A 21,753-nucleotide genomic window follows, 5' to 3' on the forward strand; every position below is an offset into this window, starting at 1 on the left:
AGGCTGATTTTGGGGCTGATTTTGGGGCTGATTTGGGGGCTGATTTGGGGGCTGATTTTGGGCCTGATTTTGAGGCTGATTTGGGGGCTGATTTTGGGGGATGATTTGGCTGATTTTGGGGCCGATTTTGGGCCTGATTTTGGGCCTGATTTTGGGCCTGATTTGGCGGCTGATTTTGGGGATGATTTGGCTGATTTTGGGGATGATTTTGGGGCTGATTTTGGGGCTGATTTGGCTGATTTGGGGCTGATTTGGGTGATTTTGAGGCTGATTTTGAGGCTGATTTTGAGGCTGATTTTGGGGCTGATTTGGGGGCTGATTTTGGGGCTGATTTTGGGGCTGATTTGGCTGATTTTGGGGCTGATTTTAGGGCTGATTTTAGGGCTGATTTGGGGGCTGATTTTGGGGCTGATTTTAGGGCTGATTTGGCTGATTTTGGGGCTGATTTGGGGGCTGATTTGGGGGCTGATTTGGGGGCTGATTTTGGGGCTGATTTGGGCTGCTTTTGGGGCTGATTTTGGGGCTGATTTTGCGGCTGATTTGGCTGATTTTGGGCTGATTTGGCTGATTTTGGGGGCTAGTTTGGGGCTGATTTGGGGGCTGATTTTGGGGCTGATTACGGGCCAGATTTGGCTGATTTTGGGGCTGATTTTGGGGCTGATTTTGGGGCTGATTTGGGGGCTGATTTTGGGGGTGATTTGGGGGCTGATTTTGGGGCTGATTTGGGGCCGAGTTGGGGCTGATTTGGGGCCGATTTTGGGGCTGATTTGGCTGATTTTGGGGCTGATTTGGGGGCTGATTTTGGGGCTGATTTTGGGGCTGATTTGGGGGCTGATTTGGGGGCTGATTTTGGGGCTGATTTTGCGGCTGATTTGGTTGATTTTGGGGCTGATTTGGGGGCTGATTTTGGGGCTGATTGGCCGATTTTGGGGGCTGATTTGGGACTGATTTGGCTGATTTTGTGGCTGATTTTGGGGCTGATTTAGTGGATTTGGAGGCTGATTTGGCGGCTGATTTGGCTGATTTTGTGGCTGATTTTGGGGCTGATTTGGGGGCTGATTTGGGGGCTGATTTTGGGGCTGATTTGGGGGCTGATTTGGGGGCTGATTTGGCTGCTTTTGGGGCTGATTTTGGGGCTGATTTTGGGCTGATTTGGGGGCTGATTTGGCTGATTTTGGGGCTGATTTTGGGCTGATTTGGCTGCTTTTGGGGCTGATTTGGCTGATTTGGGGGCTGATTTTGGGGCTGATTTTGGGGCTGATTTGGCTGATTTTGAGGCTGATTTTGCAGCTGATTTTGCGGCTGATTTCGCTGATTTAGGGGCTGATTTTGGGGCTGATTTTGAGACTGATTTGGCTGATTTTGAGGCTGATTTGGGGCTGATTTTGGGGCTGATTTGGCTGATTTTGGGGCTGATTTGGGTGCTGATTTGGGTGCTGATTTTGGGGTGTGCACAGCTCTCACCCACATCTTTGTCCCCCACAGGCTCAGACACGGGTGAAGCTGAACTACCTGGACCAGATCGCCAAATTTTGGGAGATCCAGGGCTCCTCCCTCAAAATTCCCAACGTGGAGCGGCGAATCCTCGACCTCTACAGCCTCAGCAAGGTGAGGGGGGGCACAATGGGGACCCCCAGATCCCCCCTGAGGGTGACACCTGGGGCTGAGGGTGGGGAAAGTGCTCACCCAATAGTCCTGGGGGGTATTTTCCTGTTTTGGGGTTAATTCCCCCAAAATTTGGGGTGTCTTGTGATATGGGGGGGGGGGGAAAAATGAGGACCCCCAGCCCTTCCTGGGGGTGAGGATGATGAAGGTGCCCCCCCAATAGTCCTGGGGGGTATTTTCCTATTTTGGGGTTAATTACCCCAAAATTAGGGGTGTTTTCTGATATGGAGGGGGAAAATGGGGACCCCCAACCCTCCCTGGGGGTGAGGATGATGAAGGTGCCCCCCCAATAGTCCTGGGGGGGTATTTTCCTATTTTGGGGATTAATTCCCCCAAATTTAGGGGTGTCTTGTGATTTGGGGGGGCAAAAATGGGGACCCCCAGCCCTCCCTGGGGGTGAGGATGATGAAGGTCCTGGGTGGTGGTGGGGGGGGGTATTTTCCTGTTTTGGGGGGGAATTCCCCCAAAATTTGGGGTGTCATTGTTCCTCTGGGGGTTTATTTTTTATTGGGGTGTTAATTAGCCCCATGGAGGCAATTTCTCATTTAGGGGGGGTTAATTGCCCTCCTTGAGGGTATTTTCCCATTTAGGAATTTAATTTTCATTTTCCCATTTAGGAATTTAATTTCATTTTCCCATTTAGGAGTTTAATTGCATGTTGGGGAGGATTTTGCTCTTTTGGAAGACATTTCTCTATGTGGGGATTAATTGTGTGGGAGAACCTTTCTATTTTGGGGGGGTAATTGTTGTTTCTGGGGGAGCATTTTCTAATCAGAGAATTAATTAATTATTGCTCTGGGGGGCAAATATTTGGTTTTAGAGGAGTTCATTGTCCCCATTTATGGGGTGCTGTCCCCACTCAGGGGGTGCTGTCCCCATTTATGGGGTGCTGTGCCCATCCAGGGGGTGCTGTCCCCATTCAGGGGGTGCTGTCCCCATTTATGGGGTGCTGTCCCCATTCAGGGGGTGCTGTCCCCATTTATGGGGTGCTGTGCCCATCCAGGGGGTGCTGCCCCCATTCAGGAGGTGCTGTCCCCATTTATGGGGTCCCCATTTATGGGGTGCTGTCCCCATTTATGGGGGTGCTGTCCCCATTTATGGGGTGCTGTGCCCAGTTCTGGGGTTCTCAGTGCTGGTGATGGAGGAGAGGAGGCACAAGTGTCACCCATGGGCACAGGTGGCTCTCAGGTGGCCCTGGGTGGCCATGGGTGTCCCTGGGCTGTCCCTGAGCACTGTGTCCCCTCCCAGGTGGTGATGGAGGAGGGTGGCTGTGAGGCCACCTGCAAGGACCCATAGTGGCTGTGGCTGTCCCTGGCTGTCCCTGGGTCACTCTGGGCTGTCCCCGGCTGTCCCTGGGTGGCTCTGGGGTGTCCCTGGGTGGCTCTGGCTGTCCCTGTGTGTCCCTGGGCTGTCCCTGAGCACTGTGTCCCCTCATGGGTGGCTCTGGAGAAGGGTGGCTCTGAGGCCATCTGCAAGGACCGATGGTGGCTGTGGGTGGCTGTGGCCGTCCCCGGCTGTCCCTGGGCTGTCCCCGGCTGTCCCCGGCTGTCCCTGGGTCACTCTGGGCTGTCCCTGGCTGTCCCTGTGTGTCCCTGGGCTGTCCCTGAGCACTCTGTCCCCTCCCAGGTGGTGATGGAGGAGGGTGGCTACGAGGCCATCTGCAAGGATCGCCGGTGGGCGCGGGTTGCCCAGCGCCTCTCGTACCCCTCGGGCAAGAACATCGGCTCCTTGCTGCGGGCGCACTACGAGCGCATCATCTACCCCTACGAGATGTACCAGTCTGGGGCCAACCTGGTGGTGAGTGCTGGGCTGTTTTTGGGGGGCAAGAAAGCTTTGGGGGGCACCCCAAACCACGCTGAGGTGTCCCCTCATCCTGTCCCTCCAGCAGTGCCACGCGCGGCCATTCGAGAGCGAGGAGAAGGACAGGGAGTACAAACCCCACAGCATCCCCCTGCGCCAGTCCGTGCAGCCCTCCAAGTTCAACAGCTACGGCCGGCGTGCCAAGCGCCTGCAGCAGGAGGTGGGCACCCCTAAAGCCTCCTGAACCCCCCCTTTGGCACCCCTAAATCTCCATTTTGGGATCCCCAAATCCCCCCCTGACGCCGCTGTCCCACAGCCCGAGCCCACCGAGGAGGACATCGAGAAGAACCCCGAGCTGAAGAAGCTGCAGATTTATGGGGCCGGGCCCAAAATGTTGGGGTTGGGGCTGGTGGCCAAGGATAAGACCATGAGGAAGAAAGGTATTGGGGGACCCCCCCTCCTGATCTTGGGGTGCAGGGGTTGTTGGGACCTCTTAAATCTTTCTGGGAGCCTCTGTGGGTTTTTGGGGTTTTTGGTTTTAAATTCTGGTGTACCCCCATAGTTCATTGTGGGAGCCTCTCTAACCCTAACCCCCCTCCTCATCTTGGGGTGCAGGGTTCCCCTCAGTTCTTTAGGGACCCCTTTTCCCCCATTTCTTTAAGGACCCCTTTTCCCCCAGTTATTTAGGGATCCATTTTCCCCCATTTCTTTAGGGACCCCTTTTCCCCCAGTTCTTTAGGGATCCCTTTTTCCCCTCACTCTTTAGGAACCCATTTTCCTTCCAGTTCTTTAGGGACCCCTTTTCCTTCCAGTTCTTTAGGGACCCCTTTTTCCCTCACTCTTTAGGGGCTCATTTTCCTTCCAGTTCCTTAGGGACCCCTTTTGTTGGGACCTCTTAAATCTTTCTGGGAGCCTCTGTGGGTTTTGGGGATTTTGGTTTTAAATTCTGGTGTACCCCCATAGTTCATTGTGGGAGCCTCTCTAACCCTAACCCCCCTCCTCATGTTGGGGTGCAGGGGTTGTTGGCACCTCTTAAATCTTTCTGGGAGCCTCTGTGGGTTTTGGGGATTTTGGTTTTAAATTCTGGTGTACCCCCATAGTTCACTGTGGGAGCCTCTCTAACCCTAACCCCCCTCCTCATCTTGGGGTGCAGGGGTTGTTGGCACCTCTTAAATCTTTCTGGGAGCCTCTGTGGGTTTTTGGTTTTAAATTCTGGTGTACCCCCATAGTTCATTGTGGGAGCCTCTCTAACCCTAACCCCCCTCCTCATCTTGGGGTGCAGGGTTCCCCTCAGTTCTTTAGGGACCCCTTTTCCTTCCAGTCTTTAGGGACCCCTTTTCCCCCATTTCTTTAAGGACCCCTTTTTCCCCCCATTTCTTTAGGGACCCCTTTTCCCCCATTTCTTTAGGGACCCCTTTTCCCCCATTTCTTTAAGGACCCCTTTTCCCCCCAGTTATTTAGGGATCCCTTTTCTCCCATTTCTTTAGGGATCCCTTTTTCCCCTCACTCTTTAGGAACCCATTTTCCTTCCAGTTCTTTAGGGACCCCTTTTCCTCCCAGTCTTTAGGGACCCCTTTTTCCCTCACTCTTTAGGGGCTCATTTTCCTTCCAGTTCCTTAGGGACCCCTTTTGTTGGGACCTCTTAAATCTTTCTGGGAGCCTCTGTGGGTTTTGGGGATTTTGGTTTTAAATTCTGGTGTACCCCCATAGTTCATTGTGGGAGCCTCTCTAACCCTAACCCCCCTTCCTCATCTTGGGGTGCAGGGGTTGTTGGCACCTCTTAAATCTTTCTGGGAGCCTCTGTGGGTTTTAGGGGATTTTGGTTTTAAATTCTGGTGTACCCCCATAGTTCACTGTGGGAGCCTCTCTAACCCTAACCCCCTCCTCATCTTGGGGTGCAGGGTTCCCCTCAGTTCTTTAGGGACCCCTTTTCCTTCCAGTCTTTAGGGACCCCTTTTCCCCCATTTCTTTAAGGACCCCTTTTCCCCCAGTTATTTAGGGATCCATTTTCCCCCATTTCTTTAGGGACCCCTTTTCCCCCATTTCTTTAGGGATCCCTTTTTCCCCTCACTCTTTAGGAACCCATTTTCCTTCCAGTTCTTTAGGGACCCCTTTTCCTTCCAGTTCTTTAGGGACCCCTTTTTCCCTCACTCTTTAGGGGCTCATTTTCCTTCCAGTTCCTTAGGGACCCTTTTGTTGGGACCTCTTAAATCTTTCTGGGAGCCTCTGTGGGTTTTGGGGATTTTGATTTTTTATTCTGGTGTACCCCCATAGTTCTTGTGGGAGCCTCTCTAAGCCTCTCTAACCCTAACCCCCCTCCTCATGTTGGGGTGCAGGGGTTGTTGGCACCTCTTAAATCTTTCTGGGAGCCTCTGTGGGTTTTTGGGGTTTTTGGTTTTAAATTCTGGTGTACCCCCATAGTTCATTGTGGGAGCCTCTTTGCCCACCGTTTGTTTGGGGTGTTGCCCAAATTCTTTTGGGTTCTTTCCTTCCTCTCCCCTCTCTCATTTGGGTCAAATGAGACCCAATGAAATTCTGGGTACCTCTGCTCATTTTTTTGGGATGGCTTCACACAGCCCCATGTTTTTATGGGGTGTCTCCTTCTCAGTTCTTTAGGAACCCCTAAAGTCTCTCCCCAGTTTCTTATGGACAGACTTCTCTGTTGTGGGACAGACACCCCCCAGTCTTTAGGAACCCCTTTTTCCCTCACTCTTTAGGGGCTCATTTTCCTTCCAGTCTTTAGGGACCCCTTTTCACCTCAGTTCTTTAGGGACCCCTTTTCCCCCCAGTTCTTTAGGAACCCCTTTTCCCCCAGTTTTTTAGGGATCCCTATTCCCCCCAGTTCTTTAGGGACCCTTTTTCCTTCCAGTCCTTTTGCCCCTTCCCATTCTTTTGACTCCCCCTCCCATTTTCAGGACCCTTTCTCAGTGGTTCAGAGCCCCCCAATGGTTCAGAACCCCCTCTGTGGTTCTGGACCCCCCTCCCAATTGCTCAGTGACCCCCCCAAAGGTTCAGTGACCCCCCCCAATGGTTCAGCACCCCCCAATAGTTCAGTACCCCCCAATTGTTCTGCTACCCCCCAATTACCCAGCTACCCCCAAACCTCCCAGTACCCCCAATCTCCCAGCACCCCCCAATCCCCCATCACCCCCCAATTTCCCTGCTACCCCCAAACCCCTCAGTACCCCCCAATCTCCCAATACCCCCCAATTGTTCTGCTACCCCCCAATTACCCAGCTACCCCCAAACTCCCCAGTACCCCCCAATTCCCCCAGTACCCCCAATCCCCCATCACCCCCAATTCCCCTGCTACCCCCAAACCCCCCAGCACCCCCCAATTCCCCCATCACCCCCCAATCCCCCATCACCCCCAAACCCCCCAGTACTCCCCAACCCCCCCAATAACCCCATTCCCCCTCCCTGCAGACAAGGACGGCCCCGAGTGTCCCCCCACGGTGGTGGTGAAGGAGGAGCCTCCGGGGGAGCCCCGGGGGTCCCCAATATCCCCAGGGGGGGCTCGGGAGGAGCTGCGCCACAGCCCCGAGCCCTGCACCAAGATGACGATGAGGCTGCGCCGCAGCCACAGCAGCAGCCAGTTCGTGAGTGGGGGTCACCGGGGTGGGGAACCCCAAATCTCCACAGGGTTAGGGGGCTTGGGGTGGGCTTTTATTGGGGTTTTGTTGGGGGGGGGGGTTTGGGGTTTTTTTGGGGGTTTTTTTGGGTTTTTTTGGGGTTTTTTTTGCATTTTGGGGTTTTTTTTTTTCATTTTTTTGGCTTTTTTAGTCGTTTTTTTGGGGGTTTTTTGGTTTTTTTTGGGGTTTTTTTTGGGGGGTTTTTTTGGGTTTTTTTTGGGGTTTTTTTGGTTTTTTTTTTTCATTTTTGGGGGGTTTTTTAGTCGTTTTTTTGGGGTTTTTTTTGGGAGGTTTTTTGAAGGTTTTTTGGGGTTTTTTTTGTTTGGGTTTTTTGGGGGGGCGTTTGTTTTTTGGAGGTTTTTTCTGTGGTTTTTTGGGTTTTTTTTTGGATTTTTTGGGGGTTTTTTTTTTTGGTTTTTTTGGGGTTTTTTTTGCATTTTTGGGGTTTTTTTTTGCATTTTTTGGGGTTTTTTAGTCGTTTTTTGGGGGTTTTTTGGTTTTTTTGGGTTTTTTTTGGGGGGTTTTTTGGGGGTTTTTTTGGGTTTTTTTTGAGGTTTTTTTTTGCATTTTTTGGGGGTTTTTTAGTCGTTTTTTTTGGGGTTTTTTGGTTTTTTTTGGGTTTTTTTTTGGGGGGTTTTTTTGGGGTTTTTTTTTGGGTTTTTGGGGGTTTTTTTTGCATTTTTTGGGGTTTTTTAGTCGTTTTTTTGGGGGTTTTTTGGGTTTTTTGGGTTTTTTTGGGGGTTTTTTTTGGGTTTTTTTGGGGGTTTTTTGGTTTTTTTTTTTTCATTTTTTTGGGGTTTTTTTAGTTGTGTTTTTGGGGTTTTTTTTTTTGGGAGGTTTTTTGAAGGTTTTTTTGGGGTTTTTTTTTTGGTTTGGGTTTTTTGGGGGGGCGTTTTGTTTTTTGGGTTCACCAAGATGACGATGAGGCTGCGCCCGCAGCCACAGCAGCAGCCAGTTCGTGAGTGGGGGTCACCAGGGTGGGGAACCCCAAATCTCCACAGGGTTAGGGGGCTTGGGGTTGGGCTTTTATTGGGGTTTTGTTGGGGGGGGGGGTTGGGGTTTTTTTGGGGGTTTTTTTGGGGTTTTTTTGGGGTTTTATTTGCATTTTTGGGGGTTTTTTTTGCATTTTTTGGGGGTTTTTTAGTCGTTTTTTTTGGGGTTTTTTTGGGTTTTTTTGGTTTTTTTGGGGGGGGGGTTTGCATTTTTTGGTGTTTTTTAGGGGTTTTTTAGGGTTTTTTTTTGTTTTGTTTTTTTGGTTTTTTGGGGGTTTTTATGGTTTTTTTTTTTTTTTTGCTTTGTTTTGTTTTTTGGGGTTTTTTGGGTTTTTTTTGGGGTTTTTTTGGGGTTTTTTTGGGGTTGGGGTTTTTTTGGGGGTTTTTTGGGGTTTTTTTTTCAGTTTTTTGGGGGGTTTTTAGCAGAGCCTCTCCCAGTTGAAATTCTAAATTTCAGTTCAATTCAATTTCAATTCGATTCAATTTTACTTCAATTTTAATTTGATTCAATTTTAATTCGATTCAATTTCAATTCAATTCAACTTTAATTCCATTCAACTTTAGTTCAATTCAATTTTCCCTTGACCTATTCCTACCCCATCTCCCTTAACTCCCCCAATTAAAATTTGAATTTAAATACCCCCAAAACAACACAACACCCCCACCAAATAACATAAAATACCCCCAAAACTAAACCCCACTTTATTTTGGCTTGAAATAGATTAAAAATTCCAAACCAAAACCCCCAAATCCCCCCCAGGTTTAGGGGTGTTGGTTTTGGTTTTTTTGGGGTTTTTTTTTGGGTTTTTTTTTTGGGGGGATTTTTTTGGGGTTTTTTGGGGGGCTTTTTTGGGGTTTTTTTGGGGGATTTTTTTTTGGTTTTTTTTTTTTGTTTTTTGGGTTTTTTTTGGGGGGGTTTTTTGGGTTTTTTGGGGTTTTTTTGGGATTTTTTGGGGGGTTTTTTTGGTTTTTTTTCAGTTTTTAGGGCTGTTTTTTTAGCGGACCCTCTCCCAGTTGAAATTCTAAATTTCAATTCCATTCAATTTTAATTCCATTCAATTTTAATTCAGTGCAATTTTAATTGCATTCAATTTTAATTCCAGTTTTTAGGGTTGTTTTTTAGCGGAGCCTCTCCCAGTTGAAATTCTAAATTTCAATTCCATTCAATTTCAATTCGATTCAATTTTAATTCAATTTTAATTCCACTCAATTTTCCCTTGACCTATTTCTACCCCATCTCCCTTAACTCCCCCAATTAAAATTTGAATTTAAATACCCCCAAAACAACACAACACCCCCACCAAATAACCTAAAATACCCCCAAAACTAAACCCCACTTTATTTTGGCTTGAAATAGATTAAAAATTCCAAACCAAAACCCCCAAATCCCCCCCCAGGTTTAGGGGTGTTGGTTTTGGGTTTTTTGGGGTTTTTTTCTGGGGTTTTTTGGGGTTTTTTTGGGTTTTTTGGGGGTTTTTTGGGATTTTTTGGGGTTTTTTTGGGGTTTTTTTCAGTTTTTAGGGCTGTTTTTTTAGCGGACCCTCTCCCAGTTGAAATTCTAAATTTCAATTCCATCCAATTTTAATTCCGTTCAATTTTAATTCCATTCAATTTTAATTCCATTCAATTTTAATTCCATTCAATTTCAATTCGATTAAATTTTAATTCGATTCAATTTTAATTCGATTCAATTTCAATTCGATTCAATTTCAATTCGATTCAATTTTAATTCCATTCAATTTTAATTCAATTCAATTTTAACTCAATTCAGTTTTAATTCCATTCAATTTTAATTCCATTCAACTTTAAATCAATTCAATTTTAATTCCATTCAACTTTAATTCCATTCAATTTTAATTCCATTCGATTTTAATTCGATTCAATTTCAATTTGATTCAATTTTAATTTGATTCAATTTTAATTCGATTCAATTTTAATTTGATTCAATTTTAATTCCATTCAATTTTAATTCCATTCAACTTTAGTTCAATTTAATTTTCCCCTGACCTATTTCTACCCTCAACTCCCCCAAAATAAAAATTAAAAATTTGAATTTAAATACCCCCAAAACAGCCCCAAACCAACACCACACCCCTGCCCACCACCACCACATAACCTAAAATACCCCCATAAATAAAACCCAATTTATTTGGGGTTTAATTAGGTCAAAAATTCCATCCCAAAAGCCCCAAATCCCCTTTTCCCGGCCTTTTCCAGGTGGATTCCTACGTGTGCCGCATCTGCTCGCGCGGTGACGAGGACGACAAGCTGCTGCTGTGTGACGGCTGCGATGACAACTACCACATCTTCTGCCTGCTGCCACCCCTGCCCGAGATCCCCAAGGGCATCTGGCGCTGCCCCAAATGCGTCATGGCGGTGAGGGGACACCCTGGGGACACCGCGGGGACATCCTGGGACACCCTGGGGACACCCGGGGACACCCCGGGGACACCCCGGGGATACCCTGGGGCACCGCGGGGACACCCTGGGGACACCCCGGGGACACCCTGGGGACACCGCGGGGACACCCTGGGGACACCGCGGGGACATCCCGGGGACACCCTGGGGACACCCCGGGGACACCCTGGGGACACCCTGGGGACACCCTGGGGACACCGCGGGGACATCCCGGGGACATCCTGGGACACCCTGGGGACACCCTGGGGACACTGCGGGGACACCCTGGGGACACCCTGGGGACACCGCGGGGACATCCCGGGGACACCGCGGGGACAGCCTGGGGACACCGCGGGGACACCCTGGGACAGCCTGGGACACCCTGGGGACACTCTGGGACACCCTGGGGACACCCTGGGACACCCTGGGGACACCGTGGGGACACCCTGGGGACACCGCGGGGACACCCTGGGGACACCCTGGGGACACCCTGGGGACACCGCGGGGACATCCCGGGGACACCCTGGGGACACTGCGGGGACACCCTTGGGACATCCCGGGGACACCGCGGGGACACCCTGGGGACACTGCGGGGACACCCTGGGGACACCCTGGGACACCCTGGGGACATCCTGGGGACACCGTGGGGACACCGCGGGGACACCCCGGGGACACCCCGGGTGGGGCGGGGAAGCAGCTCCCATTGGGTGCTGTGCTGTGAGGGGAGGGGATCTGGGTGTGATCTGTGGGGTTGGGACCCCGTGATCTGTGGGGTTGGGACCAGACCCATTTGTGTGGTGTCCTGTGCTGTGAGGGGGGGGATCTGGGTGTGATTGTGTGGGGTGAGGGGTCCCGGATCACATCCGGGGCTGGTTGTGGGGCTGGGGACACTCATGTGTGGGTTTAGGGACCCCCTGATCTGTGGGTTTAGGGTCACCCTGATGTGTGGGGTTAGGGTCACCCTGAGCTGTGGGGTTGGGGACCCCCTGGTCTGTGGGACTGGAACCAGACCCCCCTTGGGTGCTGTCCTGGCTTTCAGGAGGCTTTGGGTCTGTCTGATTTGAGGGATGGGGGCTCCCAAATCCCATCCAGGTCTGTTTGTGGGGTTGGGACCCCCTGATCTGTGGGGTTAGGGACCCCCTGAGCTGCTTTCTGTGGGGGTCCCCAAGTACCTGGAGCTGTCCCCAATGTCTCCTCCCAGTGTCCCCTGACCCTTTCCTGGTGTCCCCAAGCCCCCTGACGTCCCCAGTGACCCCTCCTGGTGTCCCCTGACCCCTCCCAGTGTCCCCAGTGACCTCTCCCAGTGTCCCCAAGCCCTTTGACCTCTCCCAGTGTCCCCAATGACCCCTCCCAGTGTCCCCAATGACCCTTCCCAGTGTCCCCAGTGACCTCTCCCAGTGTCCCCAAGCCCTTTAACCCCTCCCAGTGTCCCCAATGACCCCTCCCAGTGTCCCCAGTGACCCCTCCCAGTGTCCCCAAGCCCTTTGACCTCTCCCAGTGTCCCCAGTGACCTCTCCCAGTGTCCCCAGTGACCCCTCCCAGTGTCCCCAAGCCCCCCTGAGGTCCCCGGTGTCCCCCAGGAGTGCAAGCGGCCCCCGGAGGCGTTTGGTTTCGAGCAGGCCACGCGGGAGTACACGCTGCAGAGCTTTGGGGAGATGGCCGACGCCTTCAAGGCCGACTACTTCAACATGCCCGTCCATGTGAGCCCCCCAAAACCTGCCTGGATCCCCCAAAACCCCCTGGATACCCCCCAGAACCCCTTGGATACCTCCCAAAATCCCCTGGATCTCCTGAGCCCCCCCGAGTCCCCTGAGCTCCCCTCCTTTTGGGGAGGTGGGTGATGCCTTCAAGGCCGACTACTTCAACATGCCCATCCATGTGAGCACCCCAAAACCTGCCTGGATGCCCCCAAAACCCGCCTGGATCTCCCCAGAACCCCCCTGGATGCCCCCAAAACCCCCCAGACTCTCCTGAGCCCCCCAGACTACATTGGGCTCCTCTCCCTTTGGGTACATGGGTGATGCCTTCAAGGCTGATTGCTTCAGTGTTCCCCTCAATCTGAGCCCCCCAAAACCTGCCTGGATCCCCCCAAAACTCCCCCGGACCCCAAAAATATCCCTGGGTCCCCCCAAAACCTCCCAGACTCTCCTGAGCCCCCCAGACTCCCCTGAGCTCCCCTCCCTTTGGGGAGGTGGGTGAGGCCTTCAAGGCTGGTTAGTTCAGTGTGCCCGTGCATGTGAGCCCCCCAAAACCTGCCTGGATACCCCCCAAAACCTGTCTGGAACCCCCCAAAACCTGCCTGGATTCCCCCAGAACCCCCTGGACCCCCCCGGAACCCCTTGGATCCCCCCAAAACCCCCTGGATCTCCTGAGCTCCCCAGACTCCCCTGAGCTCCTCTCCTTTTGGGGAGGTGGGTGATGCCTTCAAGGCCGACTGCTCCAATGTTCCCCTCAATCTGAGCCCCCCAAAACCTGCCTGGATCCCCCCAAAACCCCCCCGGACCCCAAAAACAGCCCTGGATCCCCCAAAATCCCCCAGACTCTCCTGAGCCCCCAGACTCCCTTGGGCTCCCCTCCCTTTGGGGACATGGGTGAGGCCTTCAAGGCTGATTAGTTCAGTGTGCCCGTGCATGTGAGCACCCCAAAACCTGCCTGGATGCCCCCCAAAACCCCCCTGGATCCCCCCAGAACCCCCCTGGATCCCCCCAGAACCCCCCAGGCTCCCCTGAGCCCCCCAGACTCCCTTGGGCTCCCCTCCCTTTGGGGAGGTGGGTGAGGCCTTCAAGGCTGATTAGTTCAGTGTGCCCGTCCATGTGAGCACCCCAAAACCTGCCTGGATGCCCCCCAAAACCTGCCTGGATACCCCCCAAAACCCGCCTGGATACCCCCAGAACCCCCTGGATCCCCCCAAAACCCCCTGGATCCCCCCAAAACCTCCCAGGCTCTCCTGAGCCCCCCAGACTCCCCTGAGCTCCCCTCCCTTTGGGTACATGGGTGATGCCTTCAAGGCTGACTGCTCCAATGTTCCCCTCAATCTGAGCCCCCCAAAACCTGCCTGGATGCTCCTAAAACCTGCCTGGAACCCCCCAAAACCTGCCTGGATGCCCCCAAACCTCCCCAGGTCTCCCCAAAACCTCCCAGGTTCCCTGAGCCCCCCAGACTCCCTTGGGCTCCTCTTCCTTAGGGGACATGGGTGATGCCTTCAAGGCTGACTGCTCCAATGTGCCCGTGCATGTGAGCACCCCAAAACCTGCCTGGAACCCCCCAAAACCCCCCTGGACCCCAAAAACATCCCTGGATCCCCCCAGAAGCCCACAGACTCTCCTGAGCCCCCCAGACTCCCCTGAGCTCCTCTCCCTTTGGGTACATGGGTGATGCCTTCAAGGCTGATTGCTTCAATGTTCCCCTCAATCTGAGCCCCCCAAAACCTGCCTGGATACCCCCCAAAACTCCTCCAGGTCTCCCCCAGACACCCCTAAAATCATCCAGGACCCCTTGAAGGCCCTTGGCCCCCCCAAATCCCTTCCCCAATCCCTCCTGACGCCCCCTGCCCACAGATGGGGCCCACAGAGCATCAGGAGGTGGAGGAGTTCTGAGACCTGGTGACCAGCCCCAAAATCCCTTCAAAAAGCCCCCCAAAACCCCCCCAAACCTCCCCCAAAAAGCCCCCAAATGCCCCCAAATCCCCCCCAAAATGCCCCCAAATCCCCCCAAAATGCCCCAGAATTCCCACAAAATGCCCCCAAATCCCCCCCTGATGCCCCCTGCCCACAGATGGTGCCCATGGAGCTGGTGGAGAAGGAGTTCTGGCGCCTGGTGACCAGCCCCAAAATCCCCCAAGAAAACCCCAAAATGCCCCCAAATCCCCCCAAAATGCTCCAGAATCCCCCCCAAATCCCCCCCAAAAGCCCCCAAATCCCTTCCCCAATCCCTCCTGACGCCCCCTGCCCACAGATGATGCCCACGGAGCTCTGGTACCTGGTGACCGGCTCCAAAATCCCCCAAGAAAACCCCAAAATGCCCCCAAATCCCCCCAAAATGCCCCAGAATCCCCCCCAAATCCCCAGAAAATACCCCCAAATCTCCCCAAAAGCCCCCACATCCCCTCATGACGCCCCCTGCCCGCAGATGGTGCCCACAGAGCTGGTGGAGGGGGAGTTCTGGCACCTGGTGACCAGCCCCAAAATCCCCCAAGAAAACCCCAAAATCCCCCCCAAAACCCCCAAAATTCCCCAGAATCCCCTCCAAATCCCCTCCAAATGCCCCAAAATGCCCCCTGCCCACAGATGGTGCCCACGGAGCTGGTGGAGAAGGAGTTCTGGCGCCTGGTGACCAGCGCCAAAATACCCCCAAAATGCCCCCAAAACCCCCCCAAACCTCCGCCAAAAACCCCCAAATCCCCCAAAAAAGCCCCCAAATCCTCCCAAAATGCCCCCTGCCCGCAGATGGTGCCCACGGAGCTGGTGGAGGAGGAGTTCTGGTACCTGGTGACCAGCCCCAAAATCCCTTCAAAAAGCCCCCCAGAAACCCCCAAATCCCCCCAAAAAGCCCCAAAATTCCCCAGAATCCCCTCCAAATCCCCCCAAAATGCCCCCAAATCCCTTCCCTGACCCCTCCTGACGCCCCCTGCCCGCAGATGGTGCCCATGGAGCTGGTGGGGAAGGAGTTCTGGCACCTGGTGACCAGCGCCAAAATACCCCCAAAATGCCCCAGAATCCCCCCAAATGCCCCAGAATCCCCCCAGAAACCCCCAAATCCCCCCAAAATGCCCCAGAAACCCCCTCAAATCCCCCCTGACATCCCCAAAATGCCCCCAAATCCCCTCCGAGATGGTCCCCATGGAGCTGGTGGAGGGGGAGTTCTGGCACCTGGTGACCAGCCCCAAAATCCCCCTAAAAACCCCCAAAATGCCCCCAAATCCCCCCAGAAACCCCCAAATCCCCCCAAAATGCCCCCAAATGCCCCCAAAATGCCCCCTGCCCGCAGATGGTGCCCACGGAGCTGGTGGAGAAGGAGTTCTGGCGCCTGGTGAACAGCATCGAGGAGGACGTGACCGTGGAGTACGGCGCCGACATCCACTCCAAGGAGTTCGGCTCCGGCTTCCCCGTGCGCGACGGCAAACGGCGCCTGTCCCCCGAGGAGGAGGTGGGGACACTGGGGACAGTGGGGACATGGGGGACAGTGGGGACATTGGGGACGCTGGGGATGCTGGGGACAATGGGGACAGTGGGGACACTGGGGCTGTGCCTGCTGCTGCTGCTCATCCAGCACAGGGGTGAGCTGGGGACAATGGGGACACTGGGGACAATGGGGACATTGGGGACACTGGGGACACTGGGGATGCTGGGGACAATGGGGACAATGGGGACACTGGGGACATTGGGGACAGTGGGGACACTGGGGACATTAAGGACATTGGGGACATTGGGGATGCTGGGGACAGTGGGGATGCTGGGGACAATGGGGACAATGGGGACATTGGGGATGCTGGGGACATTGGGGACAATGGGGACAATGGGGACATTGGGGACAATGGGGACAGTGGGGACAATGGGGACAGTGGGGACAATGGGGACAATGGGGACAGTGGGGACACTGGGGACATTGGGGACAGTGGAGACAGTGGGGACAATGGGGACGCTGGGGACATTGGGGACGCTGGGGACATTGGGGACACTGGGGACGCTGGGGACATTGGGGACAGTGGGGACATTGGGGACACTGGGGACAGTGGGGACAATGAGGACACTGGGGACATTGGGGACAATGGGGACGCTGGGGACAATGGGGACAATGGGGACAGTGGGGACAATGGGGACACTGGGGACAATGGGGACATTGGGGACGCTGGGGACACTGGGGACAGTGGGGACAGTGGGGACATTGGGGACAATGGGGACAGTAGGGACACTGGGGACAATGGGGACGCTGGGGACAATGGGGACGCTGGGGACAATGGGGACGCTGGGGATGCTGGGGACAATGGGGACACTGGGGACAATGGGGACAGTGGGGACACCAGGGACAATGGGGACAGTGGGGACAGTGGGGACACCAGGGACAATGGGGACAGTGGGGACATTGGGGACAATGGGGACAATGGGGACATTGGGGACGCTGGGGACACTGGGGACAGTGGGGACAGTGGGGACAGTGGGGACAATGGGGACACTGGGGACAATGGGGACATTGGGGACGCTGGGGACACTGGGGACATTGGGGACAGTGGGGACACTGGGGACACTGGGGACACTGGGGACAATGGGGACGCTGGGGACATTGGGGACAATGGGGACACTGGGGACAGTGGGGACAGTGGGGACATTGGGGACGCTGGGGACGCTGGGGACGCTGGGGACAATGGGGACAATGGGGACAATGGGGACATTGGGGATGCTGGGGACAGTGGGGACATTGGGGACAGTGGGGACAATGGGGACACTGGGGACAATGGGGACGCTGGGGACATTGGGGACACTGGGGACACTGGGGACACTGGGGACGTTGGGGACAATGGGGACACTGGGGACAATGGGGACACTGGGGACAGTGGGGACACTGGGGACAATGGGGACAATGGGGACAATGGGGACATTGGGGATGCTGGGGACAGTGGGGACAATGGGGACAGTGGGGACAATGGGGACATTGGGGACAGTGGGGACAGTGGGGACACCAGGGACAATGGGGACAGTGGGGACATTGGGGACAATGGGGACAATGGGGACAGTGGGGATGCTGGGGACACTGGGGACACTGGGGACAATGGGGACACTGGGGACAATGGGGACACTGGGGACAGTGGGGACATTGGGGACAGTGCCACCTCCCCCAGGGCATTGTCACAGGGACGGTGTCACCTTCCCTGAGGAGGAGGTGGGACAGTGGGGACAGCGTCGCTCCCGCCAGGGGGAATTGTCACCTCCCCTGGGGGGACACTGCCAGGGACATTGTCACCCCACTGGGGGCAGTGACAGGGGCATTGTCACCTCTGGCCAGGGACAGTGTCACCCCACCAGGGGGATACTGTCACCTCAGTGTCCCCTCGATCTCCCCATCCCCTGGGTGACACCGTCCCCGTGTCCCCTCAGTGTCCCCGTGTCCCCTGGTGATACTGTCCCCGTGTCCCCTTGGTGTCCCTGTGCCTGGGTGACGCTGTCCCCTGGGTGTCCCCATTCCCCGTGTGTCCCCATGTCCCCTCAATGTCCCCATGTCCCCCGGTGACCCTGTCCCCTGGGTGTCCCCCGGGTGTCCCCATCCCCTGTGTGTCCCCATGTCCCCGGTGTCCCCATCCCCTCGGTGTCCCCATGTCCCCTCAGTGTCCCCATGTCCCCTGGCTGTCCCCATCCCCTCGGTGTCCCCATGTCCCCTGTGTGTCCCCATTCCCCGGGTGTCCCCATTCCCTGGGTGTCCCCATCCATCCCTCAGTGTCCCCATTCCCTGTGTGTCCCCATTCCCTGTGTGTCCCCTCCCCTGGGTGTCCCTGTCCCCTGGCTGTCCCCATGTCCCCTCAGTGTCCCCATGTCCCCTCAGTGTCCCCATGTCCCCCTGGCTGTCCCCATGTCCCCTCAGTGTCCCCATGTCCCCTCAGTGTCCCCATGTCCCCCGGTGACCCTGTCCCCATGTCACCCGGTGACCCTGTCCCCTGTCTGTCCCCATCCCCTCAGTGTCCCCATGTCCCCTCAGTGTCCCCATGTCCCCTGGGTGTCCCCATCCCCTGTGTGTCCCCATGTCCCCCTGGCTGTCCCCATGTCCCCCGGTGACCCTGTCCCCTGGCTGTCCCCATGTCCCCTGGTGTCCCCTGTCTGTCCCCTGTGTGTCCCCATGTCCCCTGTGTGTCCCCATGTCCCCCGGTGACCCTGTCCCCTGGCTGTCCCCATCCCCTGGGTGCCCCCATGTCCCCTGTGTGTCCCCCTCCCCTGGGTGACCCTGTCCCGGGTGTCCCCATCCCTGGCTGTCCCCATCCCCTGGTGACCCTGTCCCCTGTGTGTCCCCATCCCCTCGGTGTCCCCATGTCCCCTTGGCTGTCCCCATCCCCTCGGTGTCCCCTGGCTGTCCCCTGTGTGTCCCTATGTCCCCTGGTGACCCTGTCCCCTGGCTGTCCCCATGTCCCCTGGTGACCCTGTCTGTCCCTGTGTGTCCCCATGTCCCCCGGTGACCCTGTCTGTCCCCTGTGTGTCCCCATGTCCCCCGGTGACCCTGTCTGTCCCCTGTGTCCCCCTCCCCTGGGTGACCCTGTCCCGGGTGTCCCCAGGAGTACGCTGGCAGCGGCTGGAACCTGAACGTGATGCCGGTGCTGCAGCAGTCGGTGCTGTGCCACATCAACGCCGACATCTCGGGCATGAAGGTGCCCTGGCTCTACGTGGGCATGGTGTTCTCAGCCTTCTGCTGGCACATCGAGGACCACTGGAGCTACTCCATCAACTACCTCCACTGGTGGGCACCCAGGGGCATTGGGGGCGGCTTTGGGGCATTTGGGGCAACTTTGGGGCATTGGGGGCAAATTTGGGGCAACTTCGGGGCATTTGGGGGCAATTTCGGGGGTGTCTGGGGGGCATTTGGGGGCACCCAGGGGCATTTAGGGGGTGGCTGGGGGGCATTTAGGGGGTGGCTGGGGTGCCAGAGGGGCAACTTTGGGGCATTTGGGGGCAACTTCGGGGCATTTGGGGGGTGTCTGGGGGGCATTTGGGGGCCACTTTGGGGCATTTGGGGCAACTTCAGGGCATTCAGGGCACCCCGGGGGCATTGGGGGCAAATTTGGGGCTTTTGGGGGCACCCAGGGGCATTTGGGGCAACTTTGGGGCATTTGGGGGCAACTTTGAAGCATTGGGGGCACCCAGGGGCATTGGGGGCAAATTTGGGGCAACTTTGGGGCATTGGGGGCAAATTTGGGGCAACTTCGGGGCATTTGGGGGCAATTTCGGGGGTGTCTGGGGGGCATTTGGGGCAACTTTGGGGCATTTGGGGGCAACTTTGGGGCATTTGGGGCAACTTCGGGGCAACTTCGGGGCATTTGGGGGCAATTTCAGGGGTGTCTGGGGGCATTTGGGGCAACTTTGGGGCATTTGGGGGCACCCAGGGGCATTGGGGCCAGCTTTGGGGCATTTGGGGCAACTTTGGGGCATTTGGGGCACCCAGGGGCATTGGGGGCAGCTTTGGGGCATTTGGGGCAACTTTGGGGCATTTGGGGCACCCAGGGGCATTTGGGGGCAATTTTGGGAGTGTCTGGGGAGCATTTAGGGGCAACTTTGGGGCATTTAGGGGCAACTTCGGGGCCAACTTTGGGGCATTTGGGGGTGGCTGGGGGGCATTTAGGGGTGTCTGGGGGGCATTTAAGGCATATCTGGGGGCAGCTTTGGGGCAACTTCGGGGCATTTGGGGGCAATTTTGGGGGTGTCTGGGGGGCATTTGGGGGCAACTTCGGGGCATTTAGGGGGTGGCTGGGGGGCATTTGGGGCAGCTTTGGGGCATTTGGGGGCACCCAGGGGCATTTGGGGCAGCTTTGGGGCATTTGGGGCAACTTCGGGGCAACTTCGGGGCATTTGGGGGCAACTTCGGGGTATTTGGGGGCAGTTTTGGGGGTGTCTGGGGGGCATTTAGGGGCAGCTTTGGGACATTTAGGGGCAGCTTTGGGGCATTTGGGGCACCCAGGGGCATTTGGGGCAACTTTGGGGCATTGGGGGCAATTTTGGGGGTGTCTGGGGGGCATTTGGGGGTGTCTGGGTGGACAGAGGGGCAGCTTTGGGGCATTTAGGGGGTGGCTGGGGGGCCCTTGGGGACAACTTCGGGGCATTTTAGGGCAATTTTGGGGGTGTCTGGGGGGCATTTAGGGGGTGTCTGGGGGGCCAGAGGGGCAACCTTGGGGCATTTGGGGGCAACTTCGGGGCCAACTTTGGGGCATTTTGGGGGTGGCTGGGGGCATTTAGGGGCAACTCTGGGGCATTTAGGGGTGTCTGGGGGGCCAGAGGGGCGACTTAGAGGTGTTTGGGGGCATTTGGGGGATCAGGGCAGTGACTTTGGGGTGTTTCAGGGGTGTTTGGGGGGCATTTAGGGGGTGTCTGGGGAGCCAGGGCAGTGACTTTGGGGTGTTTGGGGGCATTTAGGGGGTGTCTGGGGGGACAGAGGGGCAAATTTTGGGGCATTTGGGGCACTTGGGGAGCGACTTTGGGGTGATTTTGGGTGTCCAGGGGCGAGTGTGGGGTATTTGGGGGTCGGGAGGAGCAGATTTGGGGTGTCCCTCACCCCAGGGGAGAGCCCAAGACCTGGTAAGGGGTGGGATGAGGAGATTTTTGGGGTGGTACAGAATGGGATGAGGAGGTTTTTGGGGTGGGATGATGAAACTTTTAGGATGGAATAAGGAGGTTTTTGGGGTGGGATGAGAAGGTTTTTATGATAGAATAAGGAGGTTTTTGGGATAGAATAAGGAGGTTTTTAGGATGCAATAAGGAGGTTTTTAGGATGCAATAAGGAGGTTTTTGGGTGGGATAAGAAGGTTTTTAGGATGGATTAGGAGGTTTTTGGGGTCTCCCACACCCAGGGGCGAGCCCAAGACCTGGTATGGGGTGGGAAGATGAAATTTTTAGGATGGACTAAGGAGGTTTTTGGGGTGGAATGAGGAGGTTTTTAGGATGGATCAGGAGGTTTTTAGGATGGATTAGGAGGTTTTTGGGGTGTCCCCCACCCCAGGGCTGAGCCCAAGACCTAGTACGGGGTGGGATGAGGAGGTTTTTAGGATAGAATAAGGAGGTTTTTGGGGTGGGATAAGAAGGTTTTTAGGCTGGACTAAGGAGGTTTTTGGGGTGTTCCCCACCCCAGGGGCGAGCCCAAGACCTGGTAGGGGGTGGGATGAGGTTTTTGGGGTGGGATGAGGAAGTTTTTCGGGCAGTACAGAATGGGATGAGGAGGGTTTTATGATGGAATAAGGAGGTTTTTGGGGTGGGACGAGGAGGTTTTTGGGGCGGTACAGAATGGGATCAGGAGGTTTTTAGGCTGGACTAAGGAGGTTTTTAGGCTGGACTAAGGAGGTTTTTAGGATAGAATAAGGAGGTTTTTGGGGTGAGATGAGGAGGTTTTTAGGATGGAATAGGGAGGTTTTTAGGATAGAATAAGGAGGTTTTTAGGATGGACTAAGGAGGTTTTTAGGATGGACTAAGGAGGTTTTTGGGGTGTCCCCCACCCCAGGGGTGAGCCCAAGACCTGGTACGGGGTGGGATGGTGAAATTTTTAGGATAGAATAAGGAGGTTGTTAGGGTGGAATGAGGAGGTTT

The 21,753-nt window shown here is 55.2% G+C and overlaps 1 protein-coding gene across 1 annotated transcript in view; it reads left to right on the forward strand.

The window, feature by feature from the left end:
* The window catches only part of KDM5C (lysine demethylase 5C), a 57,008-nt gene that overhangs the window by 3,885 nt on the left and 31,370 nt on the right, over window positions 1-21,753 (forward strand). The window contains exons 4-12 of the mRNA XM_071419455.1: window positions 1,486-1,608; window positions 3,292-3,462; window positions 3,551-3,685; window positions 3,782-3,905; window positions 6,892-7,064; window positions 10,307-10,465; window positions 12,067-12,186; window positions 15,473-15,631; window positions 18,741-18,922. Coding sequence (XP_071275556.1) covers window positions 1,486-1,608; window positions 3,292-3,462; window positions 3,551-3,685; window positions 3,782-3,905; window positions 6,892-7,064; window positions 10,307-10,465; window positions 12,067-12,186; window positions 15,473-15,631; window positions 18,741-18,922 — 1,346 coding nt within the window. The remainder of the gene's footprint in view (window positions 1-1,485; window positions 1,609-3,291; window positions 3,463-3,550; window positions 3,686-3,781; window positions 3,906-6,891; window positions 7,065-10,306; window positions 10,466-12,066; window positions 12,187-15,472; window positions 15,632-18,740; window positions 18,923-21,753) is intronic.

Source organism: Agelaius tricolor, unplaced genomic scaffold (assembly GCF_023055355.1).
Source record: "Agelaius tricolor isolate 1412-34295 unplaced genomic scaffold, bAgeTri1.0.p SCAF_109, whole genome shotgun sequence".
NCBI classification, from domain to species: Eukaryota; Metazoa; Chordata; class Aves; order Passeriformes; family Icteridae; genus Agelaius; species Agelaius tricolor.